The sequence below is a fragment of the Neodiprion virginianus genome, chromosome 6, assembly GCF_021901495.1.
Source record: "Neodiprion virginianus isolate iyNeoVirg1 chromosome 6, iyNeoVirg1.1, whole genome shotgun sequence".
NCBI classification, from domain to species: domain Eukaryota; kingdom Metazoa; phylum Arthropoda; class Insecta; order Hymenoptera; family Diprionidae; genus Neodiprion; species Neodiprion virginianus.
In genome coordinates this window covers 28,372,867-28,389,630 of record NC_060882.1, presented here as the reverse complement: position 1 = coordinate 28,389,630, position 16,764 = coordinate 28,372,867, and the positions used below count along the sequence as shown (strand labels likewise).

Sequence of the window (16,764 nt, the reverse complement as noted above, 5' to 3'; positions counted from 1 at the left end):
CCGCGGCCATCTCATGGTAATGGCAAGGTACACGTGCAATAATACACGTTGGTGTATCATCCATATGGATATACATTTATACGCGGAGTTGATCGTTCGATGGGAAGAGTCATGCCTGAGAAATATCACAAGTCGTATAAGGGGATATCCTTCTTAAGAGAGTTTTCGAACACCGAGTTTCGACGCATTCCAACTTATACGTATGTATATATCACGTATGTATACGTATCGAGTATGGTCGAGAATAGTGCCAACGATAAGTCACTCCCTGGTTTATAGAGATACGATACATTATCCGGGCTCCAGATACAAGCTAGGGATGCCTACGCTCCAGACTCTGGAAATTATTTCTCCTCTTGAATCCCAAAGAGAGAGAGAGAGAGAGAGAGAGAGAGAGAAAGAGCTGGCTGCCGCCTTCGGCCCGTTCCTTTGCTCTGGCAAAGTGGCTCACCGCAGCACCCGTTAACCACCCTTTCACTCTCTGTCTGTTCCCTCCCTCCCCCTCTCCCTTTCTCTCTCTCTTCCGACTTACGGAATAGATTCCTGCACCAAGTGCCGTAGAATTGATAGTTACAACGAATAGAGTGAAACTACCATGATGTAAAAAATTTCCCTACCAAACTTTAAACGGAAGAATGACTGTAGTTATGTTTTGCTTCGATAAAAAGTTGGAGAATTTACTGCAGGTGGAGGAAAAAATACTCGCAAAACTCGACACTTTCTCTTCACCGCAACCCCCACGCTCCAACATTGTTACTGCGGGAAGTAACGCTGTTTTCATTTCACGTTTGTGCACACGTTGAAGATTGTATCGTTCCCTTACCCAACAATGGACATGCAAGAAAAGAACAGGAAAAATGCACGCGATGTAAGCAATGAAATGAACATTATAAAACAGCGAATGAGCGTGCGATTTATTTGTCGGGACCATAACCGTTCTCAAGAAAGCGAGAAAGGGAGAGAGAGAAAATCGCAGGAAGATTTCCATTTGCAGGCAAGCATGATTTCTTGGTTCCACGCTTCTACCCTGTAGTTGAGGCTCTTTATTTCTCTCTCTCTCTCTCTCTCTCTTTGTCTCTCCGTCTCTTTCTTACACTCACCGTCTAAACTTGGCGCGATATTCTCATCCTACCATACATTTCTCTCGCTCCTCTTCAACAGCCCATTCCATGTCTCGGTGTGTCCTCGATGCTCTTCTTGGATAAGTATATGTGTAACGCGTGCTTCCATTGTGCCAATGTAGAGAAACATAAACTTTTAAACACTCGACTGTTCGCTCCGCGGTTTCAAGAGAACAAGATCCTCCATTATATCCGTGAAATTATGTATAAATATCCGTCCATTCCATTGAATTTGGTGAAAGGAATGACTGAATTCCAAAAAACACTGCTCTGTAAATTTGGATCGGTGAAAATTCACTGATTTCCAGTTATAAGTATACCACTGTGAAAAGCCAGCGCGTATACATACACCGACGATTCAGTGACTAATTGTCACTGATGTATCACTGATTTCCAACGCACGTACACTAATTTTCTCTTGTAACTGATTCACATTTATACGTTCGGTATAATTTGTGCAAATAGAACTGCGGAGCTGCTCATTAGGCCTATAAGACAATTACGGTGGGTTGGAGAGATTTCGATAGGTTAGCAATACGACGGATTAACCGCGGTCAATAAGTTCGATATGAATGAACGAGGCTCGGGGCTTCAATTTACTTCGGCCCTCCGTTCCTCGCTCGAGAGTGTTCCTTATACATAAGACACGTAACCTATTTACTCCCGTTTGTCGCAGGCATAGTCGACCCAGCCAAACCCCGGGTTAGGGTTCGACAACACCCGCGAGTTCTACGGCTTCGACGAAGCCATTGCGGAAACGCTGGGCGCGAGACAGTCGCTGCCCATCGTCGGATGGAACGGAACCCGCGTTACGTTTCTTCATCGTCGTTCGTTTTACAACTAATGCCGGATTTCCGCTCGCGGACAAGTTCGCTTCGGACCGAAACCGCCGGACGGGATGCTGCTCTTCCAAGGCACTGGATAATCCCATCAATTATACGCTAAAAGACACTCGTTTCATAGTATAACGGTCACCCCGAGAGTCGAGCATTGATATTCCGCCGCGCCCTCGATTCAATGTCGTGTGAATGATCTCGTTTCAAACTCACCCGCCGGGCGAAAAGGGTCGGGCTTATTACGAACGAGATAAATAAAGTCACTTCCGGCAACAAGTTCTTCCCCCTCTCTTCCCATTCTATTCCTCCTTCCCTGCACGTTCGGGGAAAGTTTACGGGAAAAGAGGGAGTGACTGGATTGATAAATTTCTGATTCGCGGTGCACTTTACTGGTGACTTATTATACGTACACGCTGGTACTGAATTCTCTTTTTTTGTACCTCTTCTTCTACCGCGAGTAAACCGGACGAAACGATTGAACCGGTTGCAACGTTTCTCGGGTGTAAAATTGTCAGATTTTTCATTTAGTTCGTTACTTTTTCTATTTGGGGAGGAGGAATTCTCCGATAACCATTATATACGTAATTCAAGCGAAGGTTACACGGAAGACCGGTTTATTACTTCACCATTACAAGCAGTTCCGAACCTACAACATATATATACCTTATCTTTTGACGTTTATAAATTTTTCAGTGATCATCGTAATTATCGGGTCGTTAAAGTCTTCCGCATCGCAAGATACAAACGAGCTCGATTTAATAACTTCCAATAATTGTTCGATCATTGACAATTTCGACGTACCGCGCAATCTGACGACCGAATTGGACCTTCAGGAGAACGAGGAAAGCGAGGATTCGATTCCGGACGAAACTCTGTCCGACGATACGAGGGACAACACAAACGTGTCCCACTTGAAGACTTTGGATCTGCCGAAAGACTGGGAACGGATACCTAAACTCAAATTCCCGAAGACGCTTCAGGATGACCGTTACAAAATGGTGTCCCTTCACCTCGACCAAGGGTTATTTGTTTTCGATTTCTTGAGAGGCTTTCTCTCGATGGTTCAGCCGAACGATGTGCCGATCGGTAATCCAAACGCATCTTAAACGCCTCCAAATTTTGTACAGTCATAATTGCAGATACCTCAATTCCAGGTCTACTCAGAGATGTTTTCAGCGACGGACTAACCGTGTCCAAGCTCGTTTCTCAGGTGAGTCCAGCCCCCTTGGCTATTCCTAAGTGCAATACAAACTCGGTCTGCATTTCGTCTTCCAGTCGGCCAACGTTGAGGTTGGATTCCTGGCACTGGTTGGCATCTGCTGTCTTCTAGCCACCGTGATTCCAGCCACTGAGATATGGCTGACCTGCAGACCGTCTCACCTGGACTCCGAGCCCTCGCAGCATCCAGGAATCCTGTCCTTTCTACTCGGTGTCTGTGTTTCCGTCCTTGGGTAGCTAGCTTATCGATAAATAACACCTATCCAACGTAGCTTCGGGACTGATCCATCGAGTTTAATTTTGAGTCGTTGTTCAAAGTCAAAGAAAAGTGTACCGTGTAGTCCCTTGCCCCATAATTTATAGTCGATTTCCCGCTTCACGGAGAATGTGGCTGGTGTCACTTTGTCTCCGTGTAACGGAAATTAAAACGACACTCGGTGTTGCGCCCCAACAGACGAAGAGAGCGAAGCCTGGAAACGGCTGAAGCGATTCCGCATCTGAATACAAGCGAAAAGTCCTCGTCGTCGTCCCCGACGTGCAGCTCGGTTTGCGTTAAGTTACCGAAGTTAGACAACCGCCAAAGCTTCCGAAAACTTTCAACTCTCTGGCAAACCCCTCTTGCACGGTACCAAATGTACGTACATATATTACCCTCCGAATTGCTCTTGGTGCAGATCTGGGATGCTCACGATGATGGCTTGCAACGAGACCGCCGGCGCTGCCGTTGAGAAGATACCCGCCACCATGCAAACCGCTCTCGAAGACCTCGGCCATTATCACACCGGCACAACCACCCAGCTTAGGTTGACTCTAACCAGGAGTCTCGACGTCGCGAGTGAGGCAGTCCTCGCCGACTTGGACAGTGAGTTTAGAAATTTTTCAATTCTATTTTAGCTCCCTCTGTCTGGCCATAAAATGTAAATTCTTTGAGATGCTGAATCTCGGGGTAAGTTGGTTGTTTTCTTCAAGCAAAAAAAATTTCAAAACACCTTTGGTTATTCTTTCCAAGGTGTGCAGATCGTTTTCCTGATCAGGGGTGCGCGGATTTCATACCTTGAGACGCGAAACAGATAGTCATGAAGGGGTTCGGTAGATTGTTGGATTGTACCAATTTGAACAAGTGAACAGGGAGAAGAGGACAGCTTGGAAGCTTGTGGAATGAGAGTCGACAGGAGGAAATGGGATTCGATACGAGTGATAGGGCTGAAAACGTTTCGTCGATCATTTTGGTCATTTGTATTTCGTACGGCGCACGGCGTAAGAGAGGGAATGGGAACCGCGATTACGAGTTTAACTTCGCTCGGCACGCATTTCGGAGGGATGGAAAAAAAATACGAACGACTAACAAAAATTCAGCTTTTTAAGAACCCTGGGTTTTAACTTCCCCCTCATCCGTGTGTGTCCCTGCCTCGATACAATTTTCGAAAAGGACCCTGCTGACTCTGGACCTGTTTACCATTCTATTATGTCATCGCCGAGCCCCGCGCGTGCGACGAATACGAGAGGTAAGCTCAAGGCTTTCGGGAGTTCAAGGACATCCCTCGTATATTCGATACAAAGGCTGGACCCACCGGATTCTATTTATGAGTGGAATAAAATTTTTTATGTTTAATCGAGACGGGTGGTCTCTCCTCGGCTGCACCGTCATTCTTCACCTTGGAGAATTGTATAAAAAAAAATTTGATGATCGTCACCCTGCGATTAGTGCCGGACGATCACACAGCTTGCAAAAGTTTAATTGGATCGGATGTGAAACGTGCTCCTAACTTTCATGCTGGTAGTTTTCTGAACGAGCTGTTGCTTTTTCGTTGGTTCGCAGACGTCGAAGAACTTCTTGGGAAGCCGGTCCAAGAAGAACTCTCGGCACAGACGGGCCTCGACGTTGCCTTGGACGCTCTTCTGGACGTAGGAAACGGTGAGTGCGAGAATTTTTTTTCTTCTCCTACCTCGTATACAAAGTTGGGGAAGTGAGTTCGAGTACCGGGGATTTCGAACGGAGGCACTTTAACGACACCCACCGATCCCCAAGTGCTGGAGCAGTGTTTGAAAAAAGGAAACAAAGTGTCGGACAACTAAGAAGGAAGCTGCATAAAAATTGAGGAACTGTTATACGAAGCGGGTAAAACTTCACCCGGATGCTGTGTAAAAAGTTTCGAGGTGAGACTTTGGATTTCCGTTGTAAAAAACACGACGACTATCCCTTCGGGTCCTTCGGGTTTATGATTTTCTGTGAAACACGACGAGATCAAAGAGTTTACAAGACGCGTTATGGGGTGACCGTGGAAGCCATTAGCTGCTTCGGTAATTGAGGCATCACCGAGTGGTTCCAAAGCTCAAAGAGGTGTCTACCATCGATATCGGTAGGCCAGGAGCAACCGCAGAGTGGAAAGGAGAGGCGAGGAGAGGGGAGAAGAGAGGACTCCAAGCAATGTCTACACTAATTTAGTTAGTTTTCAGTTAAGAACTTCAACGTCCTCTCCCCTTTACTAAGTGTTACCATGTTACGGGCTCACTTGGCGACCAAGTTTGCCTTTGCGCGACGCGAGCAGACCGAGGCTTCACTTGAGCCTGGAACCTGGACGAATCTGCGATAAGCCAATCCTCAAGGCGAAGTTTGAGATGAAGCGAAAAATCCATCAACGTGAAACTTCGCGAAACTTCGTATCTTCGTCCTGAGTGGTTCTTTTTCTTTCTTCTCTTTTTCTTTTATTCGATTAGATGCCCACCGGGTTTTTAGTTTGACTTTCAATTACAAAACAAATTTCGTTCCAAAATGATATTTTAACGAAATGAAAACAACGCTTCGAAATAGTTTTGTCGTAGGTACGATTTCCAGAAAAGGTCGAACTCTTCCAATACACTAAAATTGGAAAACAAATATCCAGTCACAAGTTTTCAAGCCCTCAGGTACGCTTATCTTTCCGTGTTCTCAAAATGAAACTGCCTTCCATTGTGCGATGCACGTTTTCAAGACAGACGGCTCGAGTTTTCTCTCCTATCTGCGACCGTCACGTGTGCAATTTCCCGTCACTGTCTGATTTTACATCTGCCTCTGTACAGCCACGACGGAACTTTCGTCCCGTGCCGAGACCCTCTTCAAAACCACGGAGAAGGCGCGAACGTCTGGAGAAGAAGTGGGTCGAGAAGCTGGGGAACTTCGTCGACAACTGGAAACGGCCGCGAGGGGATGTCCGCCTCCCGACCGAGCCCTCTGCGCCACCCTCGACCCCTCAGGACTACACCTGGCTATCAGACTGGACCGAGTGAGGAGACCAGGCTAAGGCTGAATCCGACCCTTTTGCACCCCCTAATTAAGACGGAAAGACGTTTCGGCGTCGCGGTTCTTCTTCCTCGACACCGCGAAAATCCGGCCGATTTAGAAACGCCGTCACGAGCCCTGAAATTTTCGAGTCTTTTGTTCTTCGCGGTCGGATCTATACCCACACCGAGGCGATAAATCTTCTTGCAAAGGAGAGCGTCCAATTGTCGCCGCTAGCGAGGCGTGCTGCACCTTCGCGGGTTTAAATTCTGCGGACCTAGTAAATTTCACCCGACACCCTACACTGCGCGTTGCCTCAATTGGACGGAAAAATTGCACCCTGAAAATAGAAGGAGAAATTTTGCAGCCATTTTCAAACCCTCCGCGTTACATGAATTTGCTATTTTCTTATTCCAATTTTAGCAGCCGGTGGTGTAATCCGCGAGTACGATAATAATTGTAATAGAAGGGGTTTGCAAAATGCGTATTGGACTTGTAAAAAGCATGTCCATAAAACCGTTCGACAATTGGATGAGTTCGTCTGGTAATTAATTACTTAATTGCCAGCTTATAGACGAAATACCTCTTTGGGCAAGTAAAGTTTAACATATTGTGACGTCTGGAAGTTATTATCTCTAAACTACGGCGAAAATTCATCGCGAATGAGGTGCAATTTTTTCTTCTTCGACGTTATACTCGAAATTCTTTTCCCGCGGTGAGAACGCAAATGAGACGGTGACCCGGTTAATGTCATGGGAGCGGGATTTCGGGCGGGTTGAAAAATCGATGACAATTCAGAGCCGCCGAATGAAATGGTGAGAAATTTAAGCTGAGCCGAACCGGCTAGCTCGAGCTGAGTAAGCGTGTGTGATCGGAGCTGAGAGAGGGAACGGTGGGGCTGGTTTTGCTGTGCAATCTTTATCCAAGATTTTTATAATATCTTTTACGGCCACCGCTGCGACCTGCGCAATCACATGCGATGGAACGAGTGAATAAGGGAGGAAAACCGAGAATCGGACAGCGGGCGAGTACGAGCAGTGGGAATCGGGCCAAAAAGTATAACTTCCAATTATAAGACCGCGCCTGCAGGTCGTTGTGCGAAATTCGTTTCATCAGTTGAATTTGCAGCAGATCATAAGATTTGAAAATGGGCTCAAGACGCTGCTTGGTCAGGATTGAAACGGTCTTCAACCAATGCCTGAATTTTCGGTCACGCTGGTAGCAACGTGCGCAAAAAATCTAGCGGTCCCATTCCACTTGCTTCACAATTCATACTCCTCGAGGATTCACCTACAATTCCACGTAATTAGGCGGCTCCCTACCGGGCCCAACTTAACGATTACTCTAAACGTTATTAATTGCTCTGGAGCATGTTATGTTTGCCAGTTTGAGGTGCGTGAGCAAAACCCTAGGCAAATATTTTGACAAAAGACCTGTACGACGACGGAGTCTCATAGCTGTGTAAAGTTAAACTCGGGTTGAAAGTTTCAGGAGTGTAGAATAAGACAAACAAAACTGTACTCACGCATCACAGACCAGCACATCTAACCCGGTGGTCTCACCGCTTTGTCTCTCTTTCCGCAATGCCCGTCATGGTCGAGTAACAATTTTTCTTTCTAAACGCTGACGAGTTTTCAGCAGGTTGACCTGAGTAAATATCACCGCTCAGCATGTGAGAATAAAAAAAAAAAAAACATGGTTCAAACTGTACTGGGAATACGTTCTGTCTCGCTGCTTTTCCCGGAACAATTTTCTCTTTGATCAAAGAACAGGATGGTAAAAAACCTACCCTCTTATTTCACCGAATAGCTAGCCAAAGACCCTTCACGGTCCAAAAATAACTAGTGCGGTTATTTATTGTATCAAGATCCGCAAAGTTTCGATCCCGTAAAACTGAAAAGTCACAAGTAGAAGACACACGCAACTTGTGTCTTGAAATGGTTTTTGGGGGTTAAAAACAGGATAAAACGCGCGTAAAAGGACGCCGTATACGTATATGAGACGCTGCTATCCCAGACCATGAAATTCTATCCCTTCCTATTCATTCCGTTCCATTCCATTCCATTCCATTCCACGCTGCTTTTAGCTTAGTAGACATAATTGTTAGGCTCCTGATTCCGGCCTGGGTAAATATTTGCGGTTCTAAAGGCTGATTGTGACGATCAATAATCTGATATTCTGATTTCTAGTTCCCGGGAGGATTGCGTATAGCTAATCGCGTAAAGTGGCGGAAAGGAGGCGTCTCAAGATCTTGTACATATACCCAAGCATCGCTAGATTACAACCCTGATGAACAAATATCCGTCTGCAAGCGCATAAATTAGACGTATATTCACGGTTTGAGATGGTATAAGACATTCGCGAATCCCCTTTGCGACCGAGCCAAGAAAATTTTGTGAGGCAAGCCGCGCAACGTTACCACAATCGAACGAGTGAAACGAGACGCGAGCAAGCGGACTCCGAGTGTAGGAAATAAAGTTAGGTGAAATTGAACATCTGTTAGCCAATATCCGTCTGCAGGTATTCGCCGTTCGTCGATGGATGCGCACCGCAAAAGACGAATTTCCCTCTTCCCCGACTCTCCACCGCCCCTATAACTGCCTTCCGCCCTTCAGGAAAGTGGTTAGCGGGGAAACCGCACGTGAAATTCGAGTCGCGGTGACATATCGCGTCCCTGCAGTGCGTGACCGAGTTTCATCCGCAGTTACGAAACGGGCTCTGATAAAGCTCGTTTGACTTTTCAGCTTCTGAAGGACGAGCGGCTCCTCCGACTCCGGGGAACCGGAAGAGAAAATTTGACGGAATCCGGGCGTCAGGCTCGAGGCGAATACCTCTACGTGCCTCATCACGTGGCTCGAACAACCTTGGACGCTCGTAACGGTGAGTAGGCGGCGTTTCCAAGTCCGGAAGTCCTCTGCTCGCTCTGTGTACTTTTCATTGTTTCTTTTTTTTTTTTTTTTTTTTATTCCACAAGTCTCTCAGTAGCTGGAGGGAAGAGCCGATCGTATGGTTGAGCGATAAATCAGCGACATATTTTCGTAGTGTTTGGCGAAGGTGCGAGTTCCGCGGTGGCATGGTTAGGTAGCCGGGTAACATCTGGTGCGACACAGATGCGATGAGAAATTATCCCTCGCCGTTTCGTACTATCACACGTGTTTCAAACGCCGCTTGACACGCGCGTGCGGCTGATATGCTACCGCCAGCCAACTCCGATCGGCTAAGAAATTATCCCTATCGCTACCAGGCCCACCACCAAATCCCACCTGCGACTCGGAGTTACCCTGTTTCTCATCCATCGAATCGTTTCCCCGCCAAATAACATCTCGCGACGAAAATGACGACGGAGCGAAACGGAATCAAATTTGTCGATACGATGACGATACGATATTCATGTAGCACCGAAGCTTTGGGATTGTTTCAAGCCTATAAATGAGCAGAAATTCTGAATGTAAACACTTTGGACGTATAAGCTAAAGTTTTAGCGTTGCTGATTTCGAATCGAATATTAAAATTGCAGGTTCACGGTTAGATCCGGAGAAGCCATGAAACCCGATGGAAATCAATTTTCGCTCGAGTTTCATTAGTCTTCGAAAATTGCGTCCGGCGATTTTTCGGGTCGTAACGCGCACTCGGGTTGATTAGCCAAACCAACGGCAAAGAACACGTAATCAAGATATATGCGTTGCTTGAAAAGTGAACTTAATGGCTCAATCAGTAGCCTCCCACCTACGTCCCTTCCACGAATTACGATGTATATAAAAGGTACGCGAGCGTTGTACATACATGCATGATATAAGATCGTGATTATACCGAAAGTGGGTCAGGAGTCTGCGTACAGTGATACATTAAATTTTTCGCTTTATACCCCTCCGAGAATTTTGACGGTGTACGAGAACGCGGGGATGACGAAGCATTTTCATTGCTTTCAGGTTCAATGAGTCGATATTAATTTTCTGACAATTGCATGGCCCCGGTTCGCTCGCCCTCCCGTTCACAAATACTTTCAAACTCTATCCATCCATCCGACGGCTCATCCGTTCATCCACGCACTACCCGCCCCTAAGTTTCTCCTATACTCAGAGCCGATAATCTTTGTGATTTTTTGCTAGTCTAGCCGACTCCGTAGTCGGCGAGCTTGACTTTTCAATACCACACGCACGCTGGCCAACCGTGTCAAACTGCACACTAGATATACCTTCGAGAATCTAAATGGCTTTAGAGTTGGCACGGTCAAGCGATTTTTGGCCAGCGATCTGCAAGATTAGCAAGATTCTACACCGCGACTAACCGAGTGTGGAATACCGATCTTATGATAAAAAAGAAAGCTGGAATTGAAATTCTACCCCCTAGGGAAAAAATCCCTCAACTTGAATGTAAATTCGTACCCCCGACTCATAGACGATGCTAAATTTCCAGAAGAAAAACGTTGAGGGTACGAATTTACACCCAAGCTGAGGGTTTTTTTTTCCGTGAGAACCTCCACACCTATAAGGCTAATTTCACACCAATGGAGCATTCGACGATGAGCTCGTGTTTAACCGGGGTCCTCTACGGCCTTCGCTAATTTAGTTCAAAAGCTTCGGCTTACCGGAGTTGGGCTTTTAATTATCGAACATGTGAACCGAACAATGCGTTCTGCGACGTTTCCCCCGAGGGTGAGTCGAGCCGTGATGAAGGGGAGGATCGGAGTGGACGGGGTCGAGCTACGGACGAGGGTGATTGATGCTACGAAAATCCCGTGTTGACAACGTGTCCTGTCTGCTCTAACATCTTTTGTTATACAAGTAGCTGTTTCGCCAGGATCCTCATCTTCCGCTACTCCCCGAAAGTTTTCACCTGTTCATCTACCTTTCCCCCTCTGGTGTTTTACAATATATTTCTGCTTAAGCTCTAGCGATTTCGTTGTAACTATTATTCCAGGGAGCGCCGCTTGTTTACAGTTTCAAACCGGTGAACCTGACCCACGCATTTTTGCACTCGACTTGATCAGGTTCCTTTTCGTCTGACTCGCTACTTTGTATCCACTGATCGTAAACAGAAATCTTTACATCTTGTACATATTTCTATCCATCAGTATAACTCTTCCATTGTATCGAGAAAAAACAACTCAAAAAATAACCTCGGGGTAAAGAGAAATAGTCGTTTTTCACATTTGTTTTCTTCTGCTTCTCCCTCAAACTGACCAACGACGTCTACGCTCGTGCAAAGGTAAACCGAGCAAATTGAGAGAGGTCAGCCGGGCGGACCTTATACGTTGATGGATATTTCACGATATAAAAGATGTATACGGTCTAAGTCAGAAAAGAAAGGAAAAACAATACACGATAAATAAAATGCCCCCCTACGTAATTCGTTCCTACGAAGAGAAAATAAGAATAATAACTTATCGGCATTGCAGAGATTCGACGCGAAATAAGCAACGCCCGAAACAGAGTGACCGAGGAAGCTCGCGGTTTGGACACCAGCAGCACCGAGCTTTCGAAACACTTGGAAACGGCGAGAAGAGTGATCAACGAAGTGGTTCCTCACCTGGCCACCTTCGAGCAAACCCGTTGGCTGATCGGCATCGGTAAGTTTTCAGGGTGAATTCAGTAAGGTCAACGCAAACTCGGTGCAATCCAGCTCAATTTCGAATTATAAGACGGGCAATTTATCACCATTTATTCGCGGTATTATTATTCCGAACCGTAAATCAATCTTCATACCAAGACCATTTCTATCAAAGTGTAAAAGACAGAGGATCAAGGCGGGGGGAAAAGTTTTTCAATTTTCGAATCTAGGTTTATACACGCGGGGCACTGAATCAAATTTCGGTGTTGAATCCGCTCCCCCAACTCGAGGTGGCTCGGATTTAATTATTTTCCGTCTCCCTAAGTTCGCGCCTCGTGTCAACTAGTTACGTATATACGCTTACACCATTTATAATAGACAGCACGCCTCGGAGACGCTATCAGAGTTCGACTTTCCCACCGAATTTAAGTTTGAAGAATAATTCAACCCGAGTGACTCTCCGTTTAATTTTTGCTTCGACGAAAAAAGGTTGCTCAGGGTCAGGATGAATAGGGAAACAATTTTTGGCGACACTTACCCAAATCTCAAAATGTTCAGGTACCGTTCTGGCTGTCTTCATCGTTTGGATGCTGCTTCTCTCCGCTCTGTGTTGTCGATGTGGAGCCACGGAGGACAAGGTGCGACCTACGTTACTGAGGTAGGTGTGAGAAGTTAGCGGAAGTCCAGTCCATCCAGCCTTTGTCATTGAGAGAACCAGTGTTTGGTAATTGTCTGGAATTTGCAAACTACGTCGTGTTACAAAGTTGTTATTATAGGTATGACGGGAAAGCAGTTGTTGAACTAGCGAAGATGCATCCGTCCTTTCATCTGGTCCAACTCGAATCACACCAGTCTCTTTAAACTCTGGTCAACTCGCCACAGTCACGTATCCCGGTCGTAGTTTCGAGGCATCGTTTTACGAGAGCTGCAAATCTCTCGGAAGATTACACACATCTCGGTACTTTCACTGTACCCAGAGTAATAACGCCGCACTTGAGGGTCTCGTTGCCTTCCTTCCCTACCTTCTCTCCCTCTCTCGCTCTGTTTCGAATATTATTTTACTCTCTTGCTGCTCGCTTCTGAGCTAAATTCAACAAGTGTACATATACGTATAACCAATTGTACCGAGATCTCCAGCTCAACTCAACGAGCCATCGACGTTGCTCAAAATTTCTTTAACTTTTTTTAAAATGCAAAACAGAACGTTTTTCGGCTTGGAACGTACCTTATTATCCCTATTCACTTTTCTGTCTTTACTCCTGAACTGTACAATAATCGCGAAAGTTTTTATCCGAAGATCTGAATTCGATTGCAGTGCTGTTATCCTGAGCTGCATCGTCTCCGTCGGTTTGTGGGCGGTCATCCTGGCGGACCTCACACTTACAACTCATACGGAGATGCTGCTCTGCCGGCCACTCCACGATCCGGAGTACCGGACGGTCGAAGCGCTCCTAGAAACTCGGGGTTTCTTAGAAAAACCCTTAGGCGTCCCTCTCAAAGAATTACTAAGGTAAAAGGGGTCCACTTCTGACCACCATTAACGCCCACTTTGAACCCCGTTAAAATCTAAGAACCAGACATCCTTGGCTCGCTAATTAGGCACCAAGGCTCGACTGTGCGAAGCAGCCGACGCCCAACTGATTCTTACCCATTGAAAGATGTCCCAGTTCTCCTCTTTCTCTGTCTTTCAATAGCAGATGCGAACAAAACCAGGCCGCCTATCCCGTCTATCATCTCGGCGGTTCGACGACCTTGGAACACCTCACTGCTCATTGGACTTGGCCTGGACTAGCCAAAGCAATGCACAAGCTCAAGGTCGATCTGAAAGGACTCAGAATACTAACGCCAAACCTGCAGGTCAGACTGCAGAATCTCCTGTATGCCTCGGGGTCGAATCTGACGGAACATAGAACAAGAGTGAGTTTGGAATATTTACCTCTTCGTGATCCCGAAATTCAAATCCACTTGCTCACTCCCAGATCCAAGGACCAGTCCTGAACAAGGATCTCAGCGCGTTGTCCGAGCAGCTGGACAACGTGGCGCGGCAAATCCGAGACCATAGTACAGCTCGAAACCTGGACGCTATAGCAGCAACGGCTCGGAGCCTGCTGGACCGCAAAGTGAGACCCTTGATGAAAATGCACGAGGATCTGGTGTACCAGCTGACCAGTCTGGAGTTGCAGCTCCAGCCGCTTCAGCGGCAAGTCAATCAGTCGATATCGCACCTTAAAACGATCCAGTTCTACATCGATAACCAGGGTGAAAAAATCGCGCAGATGGTCAGTTCAAACGTACCGTATTTGACTCGAGAGGTGAACTTTTCTCACTATTTCTCTCTGCTCAATCGTGCCTAGCGCAGAAGACCAAGGCGTACGTCGACAGGATCGGCAGTTACCTAGACCAGTGGAGAGTTCACGTCCTGGCGGAGATGGGAACAGGAGTTGCTCGATGTCGTCCACTCTGGGACGTCATCGACGGAGTGCGCCTTCTCCTGTGTCATCACGTGCTGGGTCCTCTGGTGAGACGTCCTTGAAAAAAAGTAACATGGAATGAATTAATTTCTGCAGTACCCGATCTTTCGTCAAAGTGTATTCTAGATGTTGACTTGAATATCAATTTTCACTCATCTTTTTGCAGAATGGATTTTGGTTTGCCACTGTACTTTGCGCCCTGGTGCTAATGGCGAGCACTCCTCTTGCCCATCTACTCGCATCTGTGCACAAACCGGAAGACATGAAGAAGGAGACGGTACTGCTTCCCTCCAGGATGTGAGTATGACTCGTTGGTACTTTTGTAAGGCAGTTCTAGTGTGGTCGTCTTTAAATGAACACTGTTTTTTCCACGCTCTGCAGGGAGAGTCCAGACACCATAACTATGGATCGGGAAACTTGGCGCACTCCGGAGTGAGTGTACACATATAGTTCATATCGAAGCTAGTCTTCGATTATGTTTAATATGTTCGCGGAGGTTAAGCGGCCGAATATATTCTTCACGACGTAATGCCTCGACTACGTCCGATCTTTGCCTTACGTCAAACGTCCTGACGCTAATTGATAGCCTTACCCCTCATCCCCCACCCCCCTGTGTGTGTATAACGTTCGATTTATAGCCCGTCAGAAGGAGATGATTGATACCCAGTGGGAAACGTTATTCAATCTGAGACTATTACTGCCACCCCCACTTTTTCAATTTTTTTCTCCCCCTTTTTTTTCTTTCCCTCTCTTTCTTTACACAATACCCTGCGCTTGTCGTTGACTAACCGTTTCTGCGGTTTAAAAAGAAAACTTTCAAAACTAATTATACGAACGACAAGCCTTAACATGAAATATTCTTTTCAGGACACCACCCTCTGACGGCTGGTGATCATGGTGGAGCATATATTATACGGGAAAATTTCTCCTCGATAACCAGTCTTGCGTAGCAGACATCTAGAATAAATATAGTTATATACACTGAATACATATGGTTTTATGACGAAACTAACACCTTTAATAAAATTTGATGCCAATCCTTTTGCGCCCCTCGAATTTTTATCACCCCGAATTCGTTTGTTCAACCCTACTTTTATAAGCAGTTCGACACTAATGCTCGTAGATTGAATCACCCATGATAAACTCAGAAATAGACGTTAATTCACAATGTGCAAAATCAAATAATTGCAAGGGCTCACTTTCTCATTCCCTTTCTCATCCCCGTCACCATTCCGTATTCCTGATGATGGGAGTCTGTTCATCGTAGGTACTAGTTAAAGTTTTACCGAATTAACACATGGGGGATCAAATATGCCGCGAAGCGGTTGCCGATCGCTCATCTGGGATTGGAACATGCATGAACTAATTCATCCAGGTGCCAATCAACAACTTTGAGGTGAGCGTTACGAGCATATTCCCAAAACGATGCTTTGAAGTCCGGATTAATTTTGTATTCCGGATAAGACGAATGCATCGAACGATCAGGTCATAAAGCATTCCAGCGGGGATCTACAGAGTTTGTTACAGATTGGCTAATAGATTAGGATTGCAGGCGAATCCTTGACGCAGTTCGTTCTGCAGAGAAGGAATCACGTGAACGAGTCAGCTAGTTCGTTGGGAAATCAGATCAGGAAATTCACGGCAACGTAATGAAATTGTTAGAGACGAAGTGAAAGATAGATGGTAATTTTTTCCATTGCCATCAATTTATCTATTCAAAAATTGTCATTCCGGTACAGTATACGTAAATTTTTTTTGGTTAAACGGGAAATTCTGAGCCGAAACTGAAAGTGCAATCTGCGCGGATTCGACGCGTATCAATGCATTAATCAACCCATTGTCTCGTCTTGTCATCGTTTCATTGTTTCATCGCGTTCGGTGTCGGCTAGGCGAAAATTTATCGTCGTTATACGCACCGAAGAATTTAACGGAACGAAGTGAAACCTGAACGAATGAACATCAGGTCACTGACATGCACATCGATAATGTGCTTACACACGTACACACGCGTAAGTTGCAATTTGTCGCTCACACGCCCGTGCACATAAATGATATACCCCCAGGTCTGCGTCGACGACACTCTGTCGTCCGGACAACAATTATAGTCTCTAACGATAATTGGGCACTCTGTTATACGTTGACAGTTAAATTTTCAGTATACACTATGACATGCATTGCTGCACTACAAAGCCTTGTAATTTTTCTTGTAGTTGCGAAAGTAGTGACGAAAAAATTCAATCACCTTCTAGGAATGAAGCGCATTACTCCAGTGAAAGCCGTCGTTGAGTAATAACTCCTTTCGAATTTCA

General features: G+C 45.9%; 2 protein-coding genes across 6 annotated transcripts in view; one reads left to right on the top strand and one right to left on the bottom strand.

Annotated features, from left to right (window-relative positions):
- LOC124307609 (trace amine-associated receptor 9) overlaps positions 1-12,656 on the bottom strand; it is a 75,122-nt gene extending 62,466 nt beyond the window's left edge. For 3 of the 4 annotated variants that reach the window (XM_046769466.1, XM_046769464.1, XM_046769465.1), the window contains exon 1: positions 12,523-12,636. The gene's annotated coding sequence lies outside the window, so the exon portion shown is untranslated. Of the gene's footprint in view, positions 1-12,522 lie in introns of all 4 variants that reach the window. The other variant, XM_046769463.1, reaches the window with a different exon arrangement.
- Positions 1,899-15,495, top strand: LOC124307603 (prominin-1-A). Of its 2 annotated transcripts, none has more exons than XM_046769452.1 (17): positions 1,899-2,035; positions 2,651-3,043; positions 3,112-3,167; positions 3,233-3,408; positions 3,850-4,037; positions 4,995-5,090; positions 6,236-6,438; positions 9,179-9,314; positions 11,833-12,003; positions 12,543-12,642; positions 13,300-13,494; positions 13,682-13,901; positions 13,964-14,263; positions 14,344-14,502; positions 14,622-14,752; positions 14,837-14,887; positions 15,323-15,495. In XM_046769452.1, exons 1-17 carry the CDS (start codon positions 2,020-2,022, stop codon positions 15,345-15,347), a joined length of 2,616 nt encoding a protein of 871 aa, XP_046625408.1. In that variant the 5' UTR covers positions 1,899-2,019; the 3' UTR covers positions 15,348-15,495. The 2 variants fall into 2 exon arrangements, with proteins under 2 accessions (XP_046625408.1, XP_046625407.1); XM_046769451.1 differs by having other exon boundaries at positions 13,679-13,901.
- Positions 15,496-16,764: the final 1,269 nt, after the last annotated feature.

Coding starts and splice junctions, on each gene's coding strand:
- LOC124307603 (XM_046769451.1), top strand. Junction 3,044..3,111: donor GCCGAACGATGTGCCGATCG/GTAATCCAAACG, acceptor CCTCAATTCCAG/GTCTACTCAGAGATGTTTTC. Junction 14,503..14,621: donor ATCACGTGCTGGGTCCTCTG/GTGAGACGTCCT, acceptor ATCTTTTTGCAG/AATGGATTTTGGTTTGCCAC.